Raw genomic sequence first — 17,144 nt, forward strand, 5'->3', positions numbered from 1 at the left:
ATGGAGAGAAAGAAAGAGAGATGGAGAGTGAGGGCGAGGGAAAGAGACAAAAAGAGAGAGAGGAGAGAGAAAGATGAGTGATCACAGGTAATTGAAAACCTCCTGACGTCAGCGCTGAAATTAAATTAGGTCATCATTACCCAACTTGTTGAGTTACATGGAGAAAGGTGTGGGGGGGTAGTTGTTGAGGTCACATGGAGAAAGGTGTGGGGGGGTAGTTGTTGAGGTCACATGGAGAAAGGTGTGGGGGTAGTTGTTGAGGTCACATGGAGAAAGGTGTGGGGGGGTAGTTGTTGAGGTCACATGGAGAAAGGTGTGGGGGGGTAGTTGTTGAGGTCACATGGAGAAAGGTGTGGGGGGGTAGTTGTTGAGGTCACATGGAGAAAGGTGTGGGGGGTAGTTGAGGTCACATGGAGAAAGGTGTGGGGGGGTAGTTGAGGTCACATGGAGAAAGGTGTGGGGGTAGTTGTTGAGGTCACATGGAGAAAGGTGTGGGGGGTAGTTGAGGTCACATGGAGAAAGGTGTGGGGGGGTAGTTGTTGAGGTCACATGGAGAAAGGTGTGGGGGGGTAGTTGAGGTCACATGGAGAAAGGTGTGGGGGGGTAAAGGTAAACATTAGGTGCAACAGGGAGGAGATGCTGCATAATATCTTTGTACCACATAAACACACAAGTAGAGAGATGTGTATATGTACACTCATGCACAAAGACAAACACACACGCAACATGCACACAAGAACACAAACACACAGTTGAAGGAGTGAAGGGGAGAGGATCGCTCGAGGAGGAGGGCTCCCCCTGCTGGTCAGATCTCCCTCTGTTGTGACAGCAGAGAACGAGGGAGAGAGAGGAATGCAGGGAGAGGGGGAGAGAGGGGGGGAAGAATGCAGAGAGAGAGGAACGCAGGGAAAGAGAGGGAGGGAGGGAGAGGGGAACGCAGGGAGAGAGGGACGCAGGGAGAGAGGGACGCAGGGAGAGAGGGAGAGAGGAAGAGAGGGACGCAGGGAGAGAGGAAGAGGGAGAGAGGGACGCAGGGAGAGAGGGACACAGGGAGAGAGGAAGAGGGAGAGAGGGACGCAGGGAGAGAGGGACGCAGGGAGAGAGGGAGAGAGGGACACAGGGAGAGAGGGACGCAGGGAGAGAGGAAGAGAGGGACGCAGGGAGAGAGGAAGAGAGGGACGCAGGGAGAGAGGAAGAGAGGGACGCAGGGAGAGAGGGACGCAGGGAGAGAGGGACGCAGGGAGAGAGGGAGAGAGGAATAGAGGGAGAGGGGGAGAGAGGGAGAGAGGAAGAGAGGAAGAGAGGGAGAGAGGGAGAGAGGAAGAGAGGAAGAGGGGGAGAGAGGGAGAGAGGAAGAGAGGGAGAGGGGGAGAGAGGAAGAGAGGGAGAGGGGGAGAGAGGAACGCAGAAAGAGAGGGAGAGAGGAACGCAGGAAGAGAGGGACACAGGGAGAGAGGGACGCAGGAAGAGATGAACACAGGGAGAGAGGAAGAGGGGGACACAGGGAGAGAGGAAGAGAGGAACGCAGGGAGAGAGGAAGAGAGGGACGCAGGGAGAGAGGAAGAGAGGGACGCAGGAAGAGAGGGACGCAGGAAGAGAGGAAGAGAGGGACGCAGGAAGAGAGGAACGCAGGGAGAGAGGAAGAGAGGGACGCAGGAAGAGAGGGACGCAGGAAGAGAGGAAGAGAGGGACGCAGGAAGAGAGGAACGCAGGGAGAGAGGAAGAGGGACACAGGGAGAGGGGAAGAGGGACACAGGGAGAGAGGAAGAGGGGGACACAGGGAGAGAGGAAGAGGGGGACACAGGGAGAGGGGAAGAGGGACACAGGGAGAGAGGAAGAGGGGGACACAGGGAGAGAGGAAGAGGGGGACACAAGGAGAGAGGAAGAGACGGACACAGGGAGAGAGGAAGAGGGGGACACAGGGAGAGAGGAAGAGACGGACACAGGGAGAGAGGAAGAGACGGACACAGGGAGAGAGGGACACAGGGAGAGAGGAAGAGAGGAACGCAGGGAGAGAGGAAGAGGGGGACATAGGGAGAGAGGAAGAGGGGGACACAGGAAGAGAGGAAGAGAGGAACGCAGGGATGGCGGGAGTCTTCTATTATTCATCTCCTCAGCCTCTTAAATCATTAACATCCTCCTCTCTGTGTTGGCTGCCTGCCACCGCCTGATGCAGTTTTCATGCCTTCCTGTCTTATCATCCTTTCTTGTTCTCCATCCTTTTCACTTGTGTTCTACTTTTAAAGTATGCATGTCCCCCCAGCCAGGCCTCAGAGCACTTAAAGGCTGAGGTCAGTCACACACAGAAATTAAACCCGGGGTGAGCAAAATTATTTAGCACACATTTTAATTGTACTGTTTAGAGGGGTGGGCCACCAATAGTGTGTGTGTGTGGTCTGTGATTTTAGGATGGCCAACTGAATGAACATCCTGTCTGTCTCCTCACTTTCCGATCTGCCACGTCAGCTTCTCCTTCACATACAGGTAACTGCCAAAATAAAGGAAACACAAACATAAAGTATCTTAATAGGGCATTGGGCCACCATGAGCCACCAGAACAACTTCAATGAGCCATGGCATAGATTCTACAAGTCTCTGGAAGTCTATTGGAGGGATGCGGCAACATTCTTTCACGATCAATTTCATAATTTGGGGTTTTGTTGATGGAAAATACGGTCTCAGTCGCTGCTCCAAAATCTCCCATAAGTATTCAACTGGGTTGAAATCTGGTGACACACCCTTTAAACCCCCTATGCTCCTTTGAGACCTCTCTTTCAAAGTCACTGAGATCTCTTCTTCTAGCCATAGTAGCCAAAATAACAGGCAACTGGGAATTTTTATACATGACCCTAAGCATGATGAGATGTTAATTGCTTAATTAACTCAAGAACCACATCTGTGTGGAAGCACCTGCTTTCAATATACAGTCGTGGCCAAAAGTTTTGAGAATGACACAAATATTAATTTTCACAAAGTCTGCTGCCTCAGTTTGTAGGATGTCAATTTGCATATACTCCAGAATGTTATAAAGATTGATCAGATGAATTGCAATTAATTGCAAAGTCCATCTTTGCCATGCAAATAAACTGAATCCCCCCAAAAAACATTTCCACTGCATTTCAGCCCTGCCACAAAAGGACCAGCTGACATAATGTCAGTGATTCTCTCGTTAACACAGGTGTGAGTGTTGACGAGGACAAGGCTGGAGATCACCCATTCATGCTGATTGAGTTCGAATAACAGACTGGAAGCTTCAAAAGGAGGGTAGTGCTTGGAATCATTGTTCTTCCTCTGTCAACCATGGTTACCTGCAGGGAAACACATGCCGTCATCATTGCTTTGCAGACAAAGGGCTTCACAGGCAAGGATATTGCTGCCAGTAAGATTGCACCTAAATCAACCATTTATAGGATCATCAAGAACTTCAAGGAGAGCGGTTCAATTGTTGTGAAGAAGGCTTCAGGGCGCCCAAGAAAGTCCAGCTAGCGCCAGGACCGTCTCCTAAAGTTGATTCAGCTGTGGGATCGGGGCACCACCAGTACAGAGCTTGCTCTGGAATGGCAGCAGGCAGGTGTTAGTGCATCTGCACGCACAGTGAGGTGAAGACTTTTGGAGGATGGCCTGGTGTCAAGAAGGGCAGCAAAGAAGCCACTTCTCTCCAGGAAAAACATCAGGGACAGACTGACATTCTGCAAAAGGTACAGGGATTGGACTGCTGAGGACTGGGGTAAAGTCATTTTCTCTGATGAATCCCCTTTCCGATTGTTTGGGGAATCTGGAAAAAAAGCTTGTCTGGAGAAGACAAGGTGAGCACTACCATCAGTCCTGTGTCATGCCAACAGTAAAGCATCCTGAGACCATTCATGTGTGGGGTTGCTTCTCAGCCAAGGGAGTGGGCTCACTCATAATTTTGCCTAAGAACACAGCCATGAATAAAGAATGGTACCAACACATCCTCCGAGAGCAACTTCTCCCAACCATCCAGGAACAGTTTGGTGACGAACAAGGTCTTTTCCAGCATGATGGAGCACCTTGCCATAAGGCAAAAGTGATAACTAAGTGGCTCGGGGAACAGAACATCGATATTTTGGGTCCATGGCCAGGAAACTCCCCAGACCTTAATCCCATTGAGAACTTGTGGTCAATCCTCAAGAGGCGGGTAGACAAACAAAACCCCACAAATTAAATTCTGACAAACTCCAAGCATTGATTATGCAAGAATGGGCTGCCATCAGTCAGGATGTGGCCCAGAAGTTAATTGACAGCATGCCAGGGCGGATTGCAGAGGTCTTGAAAAAGAAGGGTTAACACTGCAAATATTGACTCTTTGCATCAACTTCATGTAATTGTCAATAAAAGCCTTTGACACTTATGAAATGCTTGTAATTATACTTCAGTATTCCATAGTAACATCTGACAAAAATATCTAAAGACACTGAGGCAGCAAACCTTGTGGAAATTAATATTTGCGTCATTGTGAAAACTTTTGGCCACGACTGTACTATGAATGCCTCATTTACTCAAGTGTTTCCCTGATTTTGGCAGTTACCTGTAGGTCATCAGACAACATATCACAATCAATAAACCAAATGCCGATTTATTGCAGTTATCCTTTCCCCTATATACAGTGCATTGACATAGGTGCATTCAAATGTGTCTGTGTCCACTTGTTTGTACAAATGTATTAGGCGCTATGAGTGTGTTTACTTCATGTTGTGTATGAGCCTGAGAGTGTAGGTGTTAGACTATGTGTGTGTGTTAACACAAATATTGGTCTGTGTTATGTAGTAAACAGTAGTATGTTAATCAGTTGCGAATTGAACATGTAAATCTCGATGGGGCAACTTTTTTTTAATGCATGCCAGCAAACCCACTACACTAGATACATTAATTGCACTACAATGGTGACAAAACGATGCTCACAAACTGTTAGGGCCTACATAAAGCTGTCCCAACACCTTACCACTGCTACACCTGGCTATCAGCAGAGCATTGTCTGGCAGCAAAACAGTTCATTCAGACTCATGTATTGCCTTTTAAAAAAACATAGCTGACTTGCTTAAACAAATGTGGTTTCTACTGACAATTGATATGTACAAACTATGGCATAAGGGGAGGACAAGCTGATAAGAGGCAATCTAATTTCGATTAAGACATTAATGAGCGAGCGACGACGGACGTAGTCAATATAACTATTTGTTCAGCACTTTTGAAATGTACAGCGACAGAATTGAGAACACGGGCCGTTCTTACAGTATTGTCCCTGTACAACAAGTCAGAACCGTAGGATAAATAAAGGGGGCATATAAGCAGACAGTGAATGCTCTTACAATATTCAATGATTACATCTCTCTAACACAGGCTATAGGCTACATGTGCACCAGCAAGTCAGAACAGTAGGCGACATTAGGAGGGGAAACGGGACCAAATTATTAGGGTGAGGCACATGGGCTACTAACAACACGACATACAATTAGTATTACTTTCTTAGCTACATATCTCCCTGGCATATTACATCATTTATAGAGCAGCATACAAGACATTTTTGGACTCACCTTGTTGTGCTGTGCTCACTTGAACAGGAAGGTGGCGCGACGGCCCTTCAAGAGCAAAGTTTGTTATCAAACTTTGTCATCAAATTCTGGCATTCTCTGGATTTATGGTGCTTTCAAGACAACTGGGGTTGAATCATGATGACGTCAGTGACCTTCAGGTCGGAGCTCTAGAAAGAGGCCAGAGTTCCCGACTTGCAATTCTGAGTTGGATGACCGTTCAACATGTATTTTCCCTGTATGAGCTTGTTTTTTTCAGAGTTCGCAGTTGTCTTGAATTCACAAAAATCACATTTCACAGTTCTGAGATTCCAGTTGTTTTGAGCAAGGCAGAAGTCATGCTGGACTGACACCATGGCCAATGTTGAGTGTTTATCTTTTTAAGCTTGGAAAAGAGACCCTTAAACCCAGACTTAGGACCACACACCCACCCCACTGAATAGCAGGCTAGTGACAGGCTAGATTGTCGACTTCATTCATGATGACTGCTAGCCTGCTAGCTAACATTTTGTCCAATCAAAGCTGCTGTAGATAGTTGAAGTACATCTAAATAAATCTAAAGTCAATTCCTGACATTTAATACTAGCAAATATTCCCTGTCTTAGGTCAGTTAGGATCACCACTTTATTTTAAGAATGTGAAATGTCAGAATAATAGTAGAGAGAATGATTTATTTCAGCTTTTATTTCTTTCATCACATTCCCAGTGGGTCAGAAGTTTACATACACTCAATTAGTATTTGGTAGCATTGCCTTTAAATTGTTTAACTTGGGTCAAACATTTTGGGTAGCCTTCCACAAGCTTCCCACAATAAGTTGGGTGAATTTTGGCCCATTCCTCCTGACAGAGCTGGTGTAACTGAGTCAGGTTTTTTTAGGCCTCCTTGCACGCATACACTTTTTCAGTTCTGCCCACACATTTTCTATAGGATTGAGGTCAGGGCTTTGTGATGGCCACTCCAATACCTTGAATTTGTTGTCCTTAAGCCATTTTGCCACATCTTTGGAAGTATGCTTGGGGTCATTGTCCATTTGGAAGACCCATTTGTGACCAAGCTTTAACGTCCTGACTGATGTCTTGAGATGTTGCTTCAATATATTCACATCATTTTCCTCCCTCATGATGCCATCTATTTTGTGAAGTGCACCAGTCCCACCTGCAGAAAAGCACCCCCACAACATGATGCTGCCACCCCCGTGCTTCACGGTTGGGATGGTGTTCTTCAGCTTGCAAGTCTCCCCCTTTTTCCTCCAAACGTAACGATGGTCATTATGGCCAAACAGTTCTATTTTTGTTTCATCAGACCAGAGGACATTTCTCTAAAAAGTACAATCTTTGTCCCCATGTGCAGTTGCAAACCATAGTCTGGCTTTTTTATGGCGGTTTTGGAGCAGTGGCTTCTTCCTTGCTGAGCGGCCTTTCAGGTTATGTCGATATAGGACTCGTTTTACTGTGGATATAGATACTTTTGTACCTGTTTCCTTCAGCATCTTCACAAGGTCCTTTGCTGTTGATCTGGGATTGATTTGCACTTTTTGCGCCAAAGTACGTTCATCTCTAGGGGACAGAACAAGTCTCCTTCCTGAGCGATATGACAGCTGCGTGGTCCCATGGTGTTTATACTTGCGTACTATTGTTTGTACAGATAAACGTGGTACCTTCAGGCGTTTGGAAATTTCTCCCAAGGATGAACTGAGGTCTTGGCAGATATCTTTTGATTTTCCCATGATGTCAAGCAAAGAGGCACTGAGTTTGAAGGTAGGCCTTAAAATACAACCACAGGAACACCTCCAATTGACTCAAATTATGTCAATTAGCCTATAAGAAGCTTCTAAAGCCATGACATAATTTTCTGGAATTTTACAAGCTGTTTAAAGGCACAGTCAACTTAGTGTATGTAAACGTCTGACCCACTGGAATTGTGATACAGTGAGTTATAAGTGAAATAATCTGTCTGTAAACAATCCCACGACGCCAGGACTGCGGAGTCAATCACCACCTTCCGGAGACACCTGAAACCCCACCTCTTTAAGGAATACCTAGGATAGGATAAAGTAATCCTTCTAAGCCCCCCCCCTCCCCCCTAAAACATTTAGATGCACTATTGTAAAGTGGTTGTTCCACTGGATATCATAAGGTGAATGCACCAATTTGTAAGTTGCTCTGGATAAGAGCGTCTGCTAAATGACTTAAATGTAAAATGTAAATGTAAACAATTGTTGGAAGAATTACTTGTGTTATGCACAAAGTAGATGTCCTAACCGACTTGCCAAACCTATAGTTTGTTAACAAGAAATTTGTGGAGTGGTTGAAAATCGAGTTTTAATGACTCCAACCTAAGTGTATGTAAATTTCCGACTTCAACTATATGTGATTTGACGTAATTTTATCTGTGGCCAATGACCTTAAATCTCCTTGGATGGGCACTTCTAATGTAACTCTAAGGCAGCACCCAAGGGGCATGAATTACGAGCTCTACCCTTAGATTTGGCGGTGACGTAGTGTCCCCATGAGTGACAGAACACTGAGCCAATCATGGCGCAACGAGAGAACATTACCAACCCCTATGTTCTGTATTTTCCACTGGCTGCCCCTCCACCACAGAAAGCATTGAGCTAGGCTGAAACACCTGCATTTTGGAGCTGGCTTACTCAAGAAAGCAAAAAAGAGACCAAGTTTGTACGCGGCTTTATTAACTCAATAATTATTAAAACATTTTACATTGTTTCCAAACTGATATGTGACACGTATTAATGTTAACATTACATGCAAAACATGCGTGCCCCAAAAATAATATATATTATTATTTTTAGCTAGAAAGGTAGGGATCAAAACTAGTGGGGCTCTGAATGACAGGTGTGTGTGATGAGCAAGGGGACCGAGGTCCTGATTAAAGTTTCAGGTGGACTGTGGCACTGGGTGGTGTGAGGAGGCTTTCTGTGCATCACTCTTCCTCCCTGGGTGTTTAATAATGGATAGAGCAGCCAGTGTAGCCCAACTAGCACCACTGCTGCCAGTCTAGACTGTCTGTGGCTGAGAGAGACCAGACTAACCAACGAGCCCCACACTGCTGCCAGTCTAGACTGTCTGTGGCTGAGAGAGACCAGACTAACCAACTAGCTAAATACAGCTTCCTCTATCACAGTCACGTGATGCTATACCTCCAAAATCATGTGGTTGTTACAGGGTGGAGAAGGATAGAGAATCAGGCCAGAGACGGACAGTCAGTGGTCACTCCCATCAGAGAAGGCATCGTTGTCCATACTACCTCTCAGGACAGGGTTAAGGAGTACCGGGTAGGGACGGGAACATACCATTATCGCAATTCTTGTTAGTATTGTGGCAAGGAAACAAAACACAAAGTGGATTTAACTTATTTTGGAAAACAGCCCAAATGTTGGAAACATTATGAAAATGTTATCAAAATTATTATTTTGATATAAATGATCAAAAGCTCATTATGATGTCATCTAGAGTCCCATGTATTTATGTTCCAAGCTATAGCACACAATATTTACATACTGCAGGTTTTTAAAGCACCAAAGAGTTTGGTCTGCTTCGTGTTTGAATTTCTGCCATGGAAAAAATATTTTGGTGCGATCTTCCAAATGCCTGTCTCTGAAGAATCAAGGTAAAAAAACAACAACTGCTTTTATGAGCGTTTCGTCTTTTTGGCTTTGTGTCCTTTGCTCCTTCTGTGCTGTGTTCACTGTGCCCCTTCCCCCTGGCACACAGACACCGTGCCCCTTCCCCCTGGCACACAGACACCGTGCCCCTTCCCCCTGGCCCACAGACACCGTGCCCCTTCCCCCTGGCCCACAGACACCGTGCCCCTTCCCCTGGCCCACAGACACCGTGCCCCTTCCCCTGGCCCACAGACACCGTGCCCCTTCCCCTGGCCCACAGACACCGTGCCCCTTCCCCCTGGCACACAGACACCGTGCCCCTTCCCCTGGCACACAGACACCGTGCCCCTTCCCCCTGGCCCACAGACACCGTGCCCCTTCCCCCTGGCCCACAGACACCGTGCCCCTTCCCCCTGGCCCACAGACACCGTGCCCCTTCACCCTGGCACACAGACACAAAGCCCCTTCCCCCTGGCACACAGACACCGAGCCCCTTCCCCTGCCACTCACAACAAAGATGAAAGATCATCTTCTTGCCCTCTGACAACAAGCAGTTTCAACTATCTATTTGCATTTGAGGTTTGGTCCAACAGAATCAGTAGATTCCCCTTCTAACTATCCCCTTTTAATGTCTCAACTCCCAAAATGTAGAACAGACCCTACTAAAACGAGTGTATCAATGAACATGATCATGGAAAATGTATGCGCAGTTTCTGTTGGGCGAAGCATTGCGGTAGCACACACAGCTTGCTAGCTAGCGGTCTAGTCTGTGTTTTATAAAATGTGCAATAAGCAAAAAAAGACACAGTTATATAAGGAATTGCCAACTCGTTCTCATTCTGAGAAATAAGCATCATCTTATCCAGGAAGGCCACTTGATTTGAACATGTAAACAAAGTGAACAGGCTATGTGGTTAAAACAGACAGACAGGAGGGTGTATTCATAACTGTTCAACCTTGTTAGCAAACAAACTGATCCTAGTTGGCTAGACTTTAAATATAAAGATTAGCTGGCTACTCACTAGCATGTGGTGCTTGATAGATAGGTCTCATAAATAGTGTTAATCTTCTATAATGTCTGCTACCAGAAGTTAGTTCATTACTACTGGATGTGCATTATGCCTGGTTCTGGTTACATTTGGAACAAAAAGGGCATTTTCATAGACAGACTTGAAAGACAGATCAGCGATTATTGGGTTAAACTACATTGATCAAATAAAGGTTAAACTACATTGATCAAATCATTAAATTATTAGTGTTTCTTATGGTTGCGGAAGGCTTATATTTAGCCTAGATATAATTTTATAAGCCCTGAATTGATTAGATTATTGCTGACTGTTTGAAATGCAGTGTATTTGACCTGAAATTGTGCAACAAAGCTTAGAGAAAATGTTTAAAAAATATACTTTATATCATGAAATCGCCCATAAATTACAAAAAAATACAAATAAATGAAGATATGCTTTTTAGGCCATATCGCCCAGCCCTACATCAGATCGGTCTGGATGTCTGTTCTAGTGAGTGTGTTTCTATGGCTGAGTTTCTGGGAGAGCCACCGTCTGCCATATGTCCCAGCAGATGACTCTACCACCTCCACACTGAGGGTCCAGAGTAAGGACACACACACACACACACACACACACACACACACACACACACACACACACACAAAGTAGTCAAACTTAGGCAGGAAATGCCAACAACGAACAGTGAGCAATTGTATAAAAAACAAATAATGAAAGATGAGCATTGTAAGTTTGAAGTGTGGGAGAGGTGAACAAATGATTGTTATCGATCAATAATGACAAACTTCCTGGCACTGAGAACGGTAACTAACTCTATAGCTACACCTATCTGTCATATTTTTAATCTGAGCCTAGAGGAAAGTCTTTGTCCTCAGGCCTGGAGGGAAGCCAAAGTCATTCTGCTACCCAACAGTGGTAAAGTGGCCTTTACTGGTTCTAACAGCAGACCTATCAGCTTGCTGCCAGCTCTTAGCAAACTGTTGAAAAAATTATGTTTGACCAAATACAATGCTATTTCTCTGTAAACAAATGAACAACAGACTTTCAGCATGCTTATAGAGAAGGGCACTCAACATGTACTGCACTGACACAAATGATGATTGGTTGAAAGACATTGATAATAAGAAGATTGTGGGAACTGTACTGTTAGATTTCAGTGTAGCCTTTGATATTATTGACCATAACCTATGGTTGAGAAAACATATGTGTTATTTCTTTTCAACTTCTGCCATATCGTGGATTCAGAGCTATCTATCTAATTTAACTCAGAGGGTTTTCTTTAATGGAAGCTTCTCGAATGTCAAACATGTAAAGTGTGGTGTACCGCAGGGCAGCTCTCTAGGCCCTCTACTCTTCTCTATTTTTACCAATGACCTGCCACTGGCATTAAACAAAGCATGTGTGTCCATGTATACTAATTATTCAACCATATACGCGTCAGCAACCACAGCTAATGAAGTCACTGAAACCCTTAACAAAGAGTTGGAGTCAGTTTTGGAATGGGTGGTCAGTAATAAACTGGTCCTGAACATCTATAAAACTAAGAGCATTGTATTTGGTACAAATCATTCCCTAAGTTCTAGACCTCAGCTGAATCTGGTTACTTGGTGTTACCTTAGATTGTTAACGGTCATGGTCAGAACATATTAATTCAATGGTTGTAAAGATGGGGAGAGGTCTGTCCGCAATAAAGAGATGTTCTGCTTTTTTGACACCACACTCCACAAAGCAACTCCTGCAGCTGGCCCAACAGAGCGTCACGTCTTGCTCTTCATTGTAATCAGAGGGCTAATATTAATACTGTGCTTGACAGTCTGTCTTGGCTAAGAGTTGAGGAAAGACTGAATGTTTCTTTTATTTGAATATTCAATTTACACACAGCACTGACACACATTTACCCCACTAGACATGCAACCAGAGGACTTTTCACAGTCCCCAAGCCCAGAACAAATTCTAAGAAATGTACAGTATTATACAGAGCCATGAGTGCATGGATCTCCTATCTCATATAGCGTGCAAGTGAACAACAAACCTGGTTTGAAAAAAACAAATAAAGCAACACCTCACGGGGCGAAGCCTCTCCCCCATGTGACCTACTTGTTGTGGGTATGTACTGACATGTATGTGGAACTGATAGATGAACACACACTACATGTTCATGTTTTAAATATATGGAAATTCTTGTCTTTTTCGTTATGTGTCGGACCCCATATAAGAATAGCTGTCGCCATTGGCATCGGCTAATGGGGATCCTAATAAATCTAATCAAATAGAACACACAGAATATGTATAGATGCATGTCATTACTGCAACAACAACCACCAACAAAGAGGTTCAAATCAAATGTGTATAAGTCACATGCTTCGTAAACAACAGGTGTAGACTAACAGTGAAATGGTCCTCTGAATGCAGTGAACAGTCCATTAGAGCCTAAGCCACATGCCATCCCTGCTTGTCCAATGGATGAATGGCTGAGGACTCCCAGAATAAGAGTCCAACATAGAGCCTTGTCCCATTGAGAGACTGGGTGGCTAAGCCAACATAGAGCCTTGTCCCATTGAGAGACTGGGTGGCTAAGCCAACATCGAGCCTTGTCCCATTGAGAGACTGGGTGGCTAAGCCAACATAGAGCCTTGTCCCATTGAGAGACTGGGTGGCTAAGCCAACATAGAGCCTTGTCCCATTGAGAGACTGGGTGGCTAAGCCAACATAGTGCCTTGTCCCATTGAGAGACTGGGTGGCTAAGCCAACATCGAGCCTTGTCCCATTGAGAGACTGGGTGGCTAAGCCAACATCGAGCCTTGTCCCATTGAGAGACTGGGTGGCTAAGCCAACATCGAGCCTTGTCCCATTGAGAGACTGGGTGGCTAAGCCAACATCGAGCCTTGTCCCATTGAGAGACTGGGTGGCTAAGCCAACATCGAGCCTTGTCCCATTGAGAGACTGGGTGGCTAAGCCAACATCGAGCCTTGTCCCATTGAGAGACTGGGTGGCTAAGCCAACATAGAGCCTTGTCCCATTGAGAGACTGGGTGGCTAAGCCAACATAGAGCCTTGTCCCATTGAGAGACTAGGTGGCTAAGCCAACATAGTGCCTTGTCCCATTGAGAGACTGGGTGGCTAAGCCAACATCGAGCCTTGTCCCATTGAGAGACTGGGTGGCTAAGCCAACATAGTGCCTTGTCCCATTGAGAGACTAGGTGGCTAAGCCAACATAGTGCCTTGTCCCATTGAGAGACTGGGTGGCATTGCCCACAAGGTCAAGAGGCCCAGTCAAAACAAAAGGGGGCAATGTAGCGGCCCACTGAGGACAGGGCAGAGTAGCCTCCAGTAGGCCCAACACACACACGGGCGGACGAACGGACGTGTGCGCACACACACACACACACACACACACACACACACACACACACACACACACACACACACACACACACACACACACACACACACACACACACACACACACACACACAACAAGTGGACCCCTCTTTCAATTCTGAAACAGTGAGACCCACTGGCTTCATATGACCACATACTGTAGTCTAACCCTGGTGACGCTGTGCTCCAGGGTGTTGACCATACACATACTGTAGTCTAACCCTGGTGACGCTGTGCTCCAGGGTGTTGACCATACACATACTGTAGTCTAACCCTGGTGACGCTGTGCTCTAGGGTGTTGACCATACACATACTGTAGTCTAACCCTGGTGACGCTGTGCTCCAGGGTGTTGACCATACACATACTGTAGTCTAACCCTGGTGACGCTGTGCTCCAGGGTGTTGACCATACACATACTGTAGTCTAACCCTGGTGACGCTGTGCTCCAGGGTGTTGACCATACACATACTGTAGTCTAACCCTGGTGACACTGTGATCCAGGGTGTTGATTCCTGTTAACAGCACTACTGATAATCCATAGAACAATGTTACAATGTGAAAGGTGATGAACATGAATTGAAAATGCTGGGTTGCATGTGACACACCAACGTGCCCTTTGTGACACTCTTAGTGCACGGCACATACTCTTACCTGGATGAGGTGTGAGGGCACGGTAACCACGGCGACAGAGAGCGATGACCTCAGCATGGCCCGAAGGCCGTAAAGGAAGGTGGTGAGGGCGTGGCCGTGGCTTGGGTTTTCACGGCAACATAGGTCGTCACCCCACAGGGCGGAGCCGAGGGAGTGCAGCCCGATTCGTAGGATGTTCCGTGACTTGGTCTGAGAGAGAGAGAGAGAGAAGAGAGAGAGAGAGAGGAGAGAGAGGAGAGAGAGAAACACAGAGACAGAGAGAGACAGAGAGAGAGGAGAGAGAGGAGAGAGAGAAACACAGAGACAGAGAGAGACAGAGAGAGACAGAGAGACAGAGAGATACTGAGAGTCTTGATATATACAGTGCATGTAAGGAATTATCATGGAGTTCCATGCCTCATATGTTGTTGAAATGACACATTATCATTGCATTTTTAACAAAAATATTGGGCATGTGTCTATGACCGTAGAGAAGACATATTATATTTCTGTTGGTAATTAAAACCCCTCACGTTGTGGTAGTAAACAAAACAGTGCAGAGTTTACAGACACTAGCAGCCCAACAGGACAGGAGAGTCTGCTCACCAGCACAGACCATCGGAACACAGCCGCCAAACGTGATTGGACACAACTGCCCAATCACAGAGGCCATCTGACAGGGGCACAATGGACCTGTCAGACAGGATTCCAATATGGCCGCCACCCAGAAACGCCGGCACATTCTTGGCACCAGAACGAGGCTGGCCGGCCAAGGGGGGCCGTGGGGAGGGGTGGTGGACGGAGGGGTAGAGTGTTACCCTCAAAGTCTTGCCCACCCTCACAAAACACCCTAAGACTATAGAATAAAGTTTCTCCCTGCTTTGGTGTTTCCCTTTTTCTCAGTCTCTCGCTTTTCCTTACGTCCCAGCATGCTTTTCTCTATTCTCTCATCCCTCTTACCCTGCCTCTTTCTATGCCCTCTCTCTTTCTCTCCTCTCGTCCATTGATCTAGGGCCTTTTTCAGCTTTGGTGCTATCTAAGATAAATAAACCTCATTGTTACTGGGAGTTTCCACTGTTGGCCTTGCACAATCCCAAGGGAGGGGTATCACTCTTCTGTCCTCTTCCCTCTCCCTCTCTCTCTTTCTCCTCCTCTTCCTGACCAACTTAGTCAATCACTCATTCCTGTTGTCTTTCTCCTTTTCTATTCTCTCACACGTTTATCCCTGACTCACTTCCTGTCTGCTTGTATGTGTGTCAGAGACATCCCACCACAGTTCATCAGACCCCTGGGCCCCAGTGGGAAGGGAACCATGGTAACATGCCAGAAGCTGTTTAGTACTCCTATAGGGAGAAGCCGTTTAGTACTCCTATAGGGAGAAGCCGTTTAGTACTCCTACAGGGAGAAGCCGTTTAGTACTCCTATAGGGAGAAGCCGTTTACTACTCCTATAGAGAGAAGCCGTTTACTACTCCTACAGGGAGAAGCCGTTTACTACTCCTACAGGGAGAAGCCGTTTACTACTCCTACAGGGAGAAGCCGTTTACTACTCCTACAGGGAGAAGCCGTTTACTACTCCTACAGGGAGAAGCCGTTTAGTACTCCTACAGGGAGAAGCCGTTTAGTACTCCTACAGGGAGAAGCCGTTTAGTACTCCTACAGGGAGAAGCCGTTTAGTACTCCTACAGGGAGAAGCCGTTTAGTACTCCTACAGGGAGAAGCCGTTTAGTACTCCTACAGGGAGAAGCCGTTTAGTACTCCTACAGGGAGAAGCCGTTTAGTACTCCTACAGGGAGAAGCCGTTTAGTACTCCTACAGGGAGAAGCCGTTTAGTACTCCTACAGGGAGAAGCCGTTTAGTACTCCTACAGGGAGAAGCCGTTTAGTACTCCTATAGGGAGAAGCCGTTTAGTACTCCTATAGGGAGAAGCCGTTTAGTACTCCTATAGAGAGAAGCTGTTTAGTACTCCTATAGGGAGGAGCTGTTTAGTACTCCTATAGGGAGGAGCTGTTTAGTACTCCTATAGGGAGGAGCTGTTTAGTACTCCTATAGGGAGGAGCTGTTTAGTACTCCTATAGGGAGTCGGGGAACAGTGCCAGAACACAGTCCAAACCCACCAACCAGAGCCCCACCATACAGCCAAGCTGTTCTGCCCCAGAATAAAAGACCCTGACAGTCAAGCCAGAAAACACCAAAATATAGCAAAGAAGGACATCTAGGGCCCAAAGAGACTACATTATGAAGTGATAATATTATGCCTGGTTTCTGTAGCCAACATCCAAGGCAAACAGTATGAGCAGGGCGGTAAACACACACACACACACACACACACACACACACACACACACACACACACACACACACACACACACACAGTCTTGCCTATACTGGAAATTCTTGTGACGGTGCCCACGTCCATCTGTGCCTGTCTGCATTCCTCTGCTCTGCCAAAAGCGCTTTGATGATGTCAGTGCTTAATCTGGCGAATGATTGACAGCGCTGGGTCAGGGGGGGGTAATCCTGTGTGTGAGTGACAGGAGGGGGGGGGGGCTCCAGGTGAGGAGCAGAGGGGTCACAGTATCTCTCCACAGGTCCACACACCTCAGTGGAAAAACTCAAATTGAAACACCGAGAGAGACAGATGGCAGTACTGACATTCTGAAGAGGATTGATAATCATTAAAAACAAAGATATGTTTCAAAATGACACACACACACACACACACACACACACACACACACACACACACACACACACACACACACACACACACACACACACACACACACACACACACACACACACACACACACACACACACAGCTGTCTGCTCTGCTGCCAGCATCACCATAACACTGATGAAGTCAAGTCATTCTAGTCAGGTGAGAGGAATTAACATGGTAACTTGAAGAGGGGTGATGGGAAGGGCAA

General features: G+C 46.2%; 1 protein-coding gene across 2 annotated transcripts in view; it reads right to left on the reverse strand.

The window, feature by feature from the left end:
- Positions 1 to 17,144, reverse strand: part of LOC106562585 (elongator complex protein 4) — a 202,193-nt gene that overhangs the window by 95,860 nt on the left and 89,189 nt on the right. For both annotated transcript variants that reach the window (XM_045689524.1, XM_045689523.1), the window contains exon 7: positions 14,236 to 14,424. In XM_045689524.1, the coding sequence (XP_045545480.1) occupies positions 14,236 to 14,424 (189 nt within the window). The remainder of the gene's footprint in view (positions 1 to 14,235; positions 14,425 to 17,144) is intronic.

This window comes from Salmo salar, chromosome ssa11 (genome assembly GCF_905237065.1).
Source record: "Salmo salar chromosome ssa11, Ssal_v3.1, whole genome shotgun sequence".
NCBI lineage: Eukaryota > Metazoa > Chordata > Actinopteri > Salmoniformes > Salmonidae > Salmo > Salmo salar.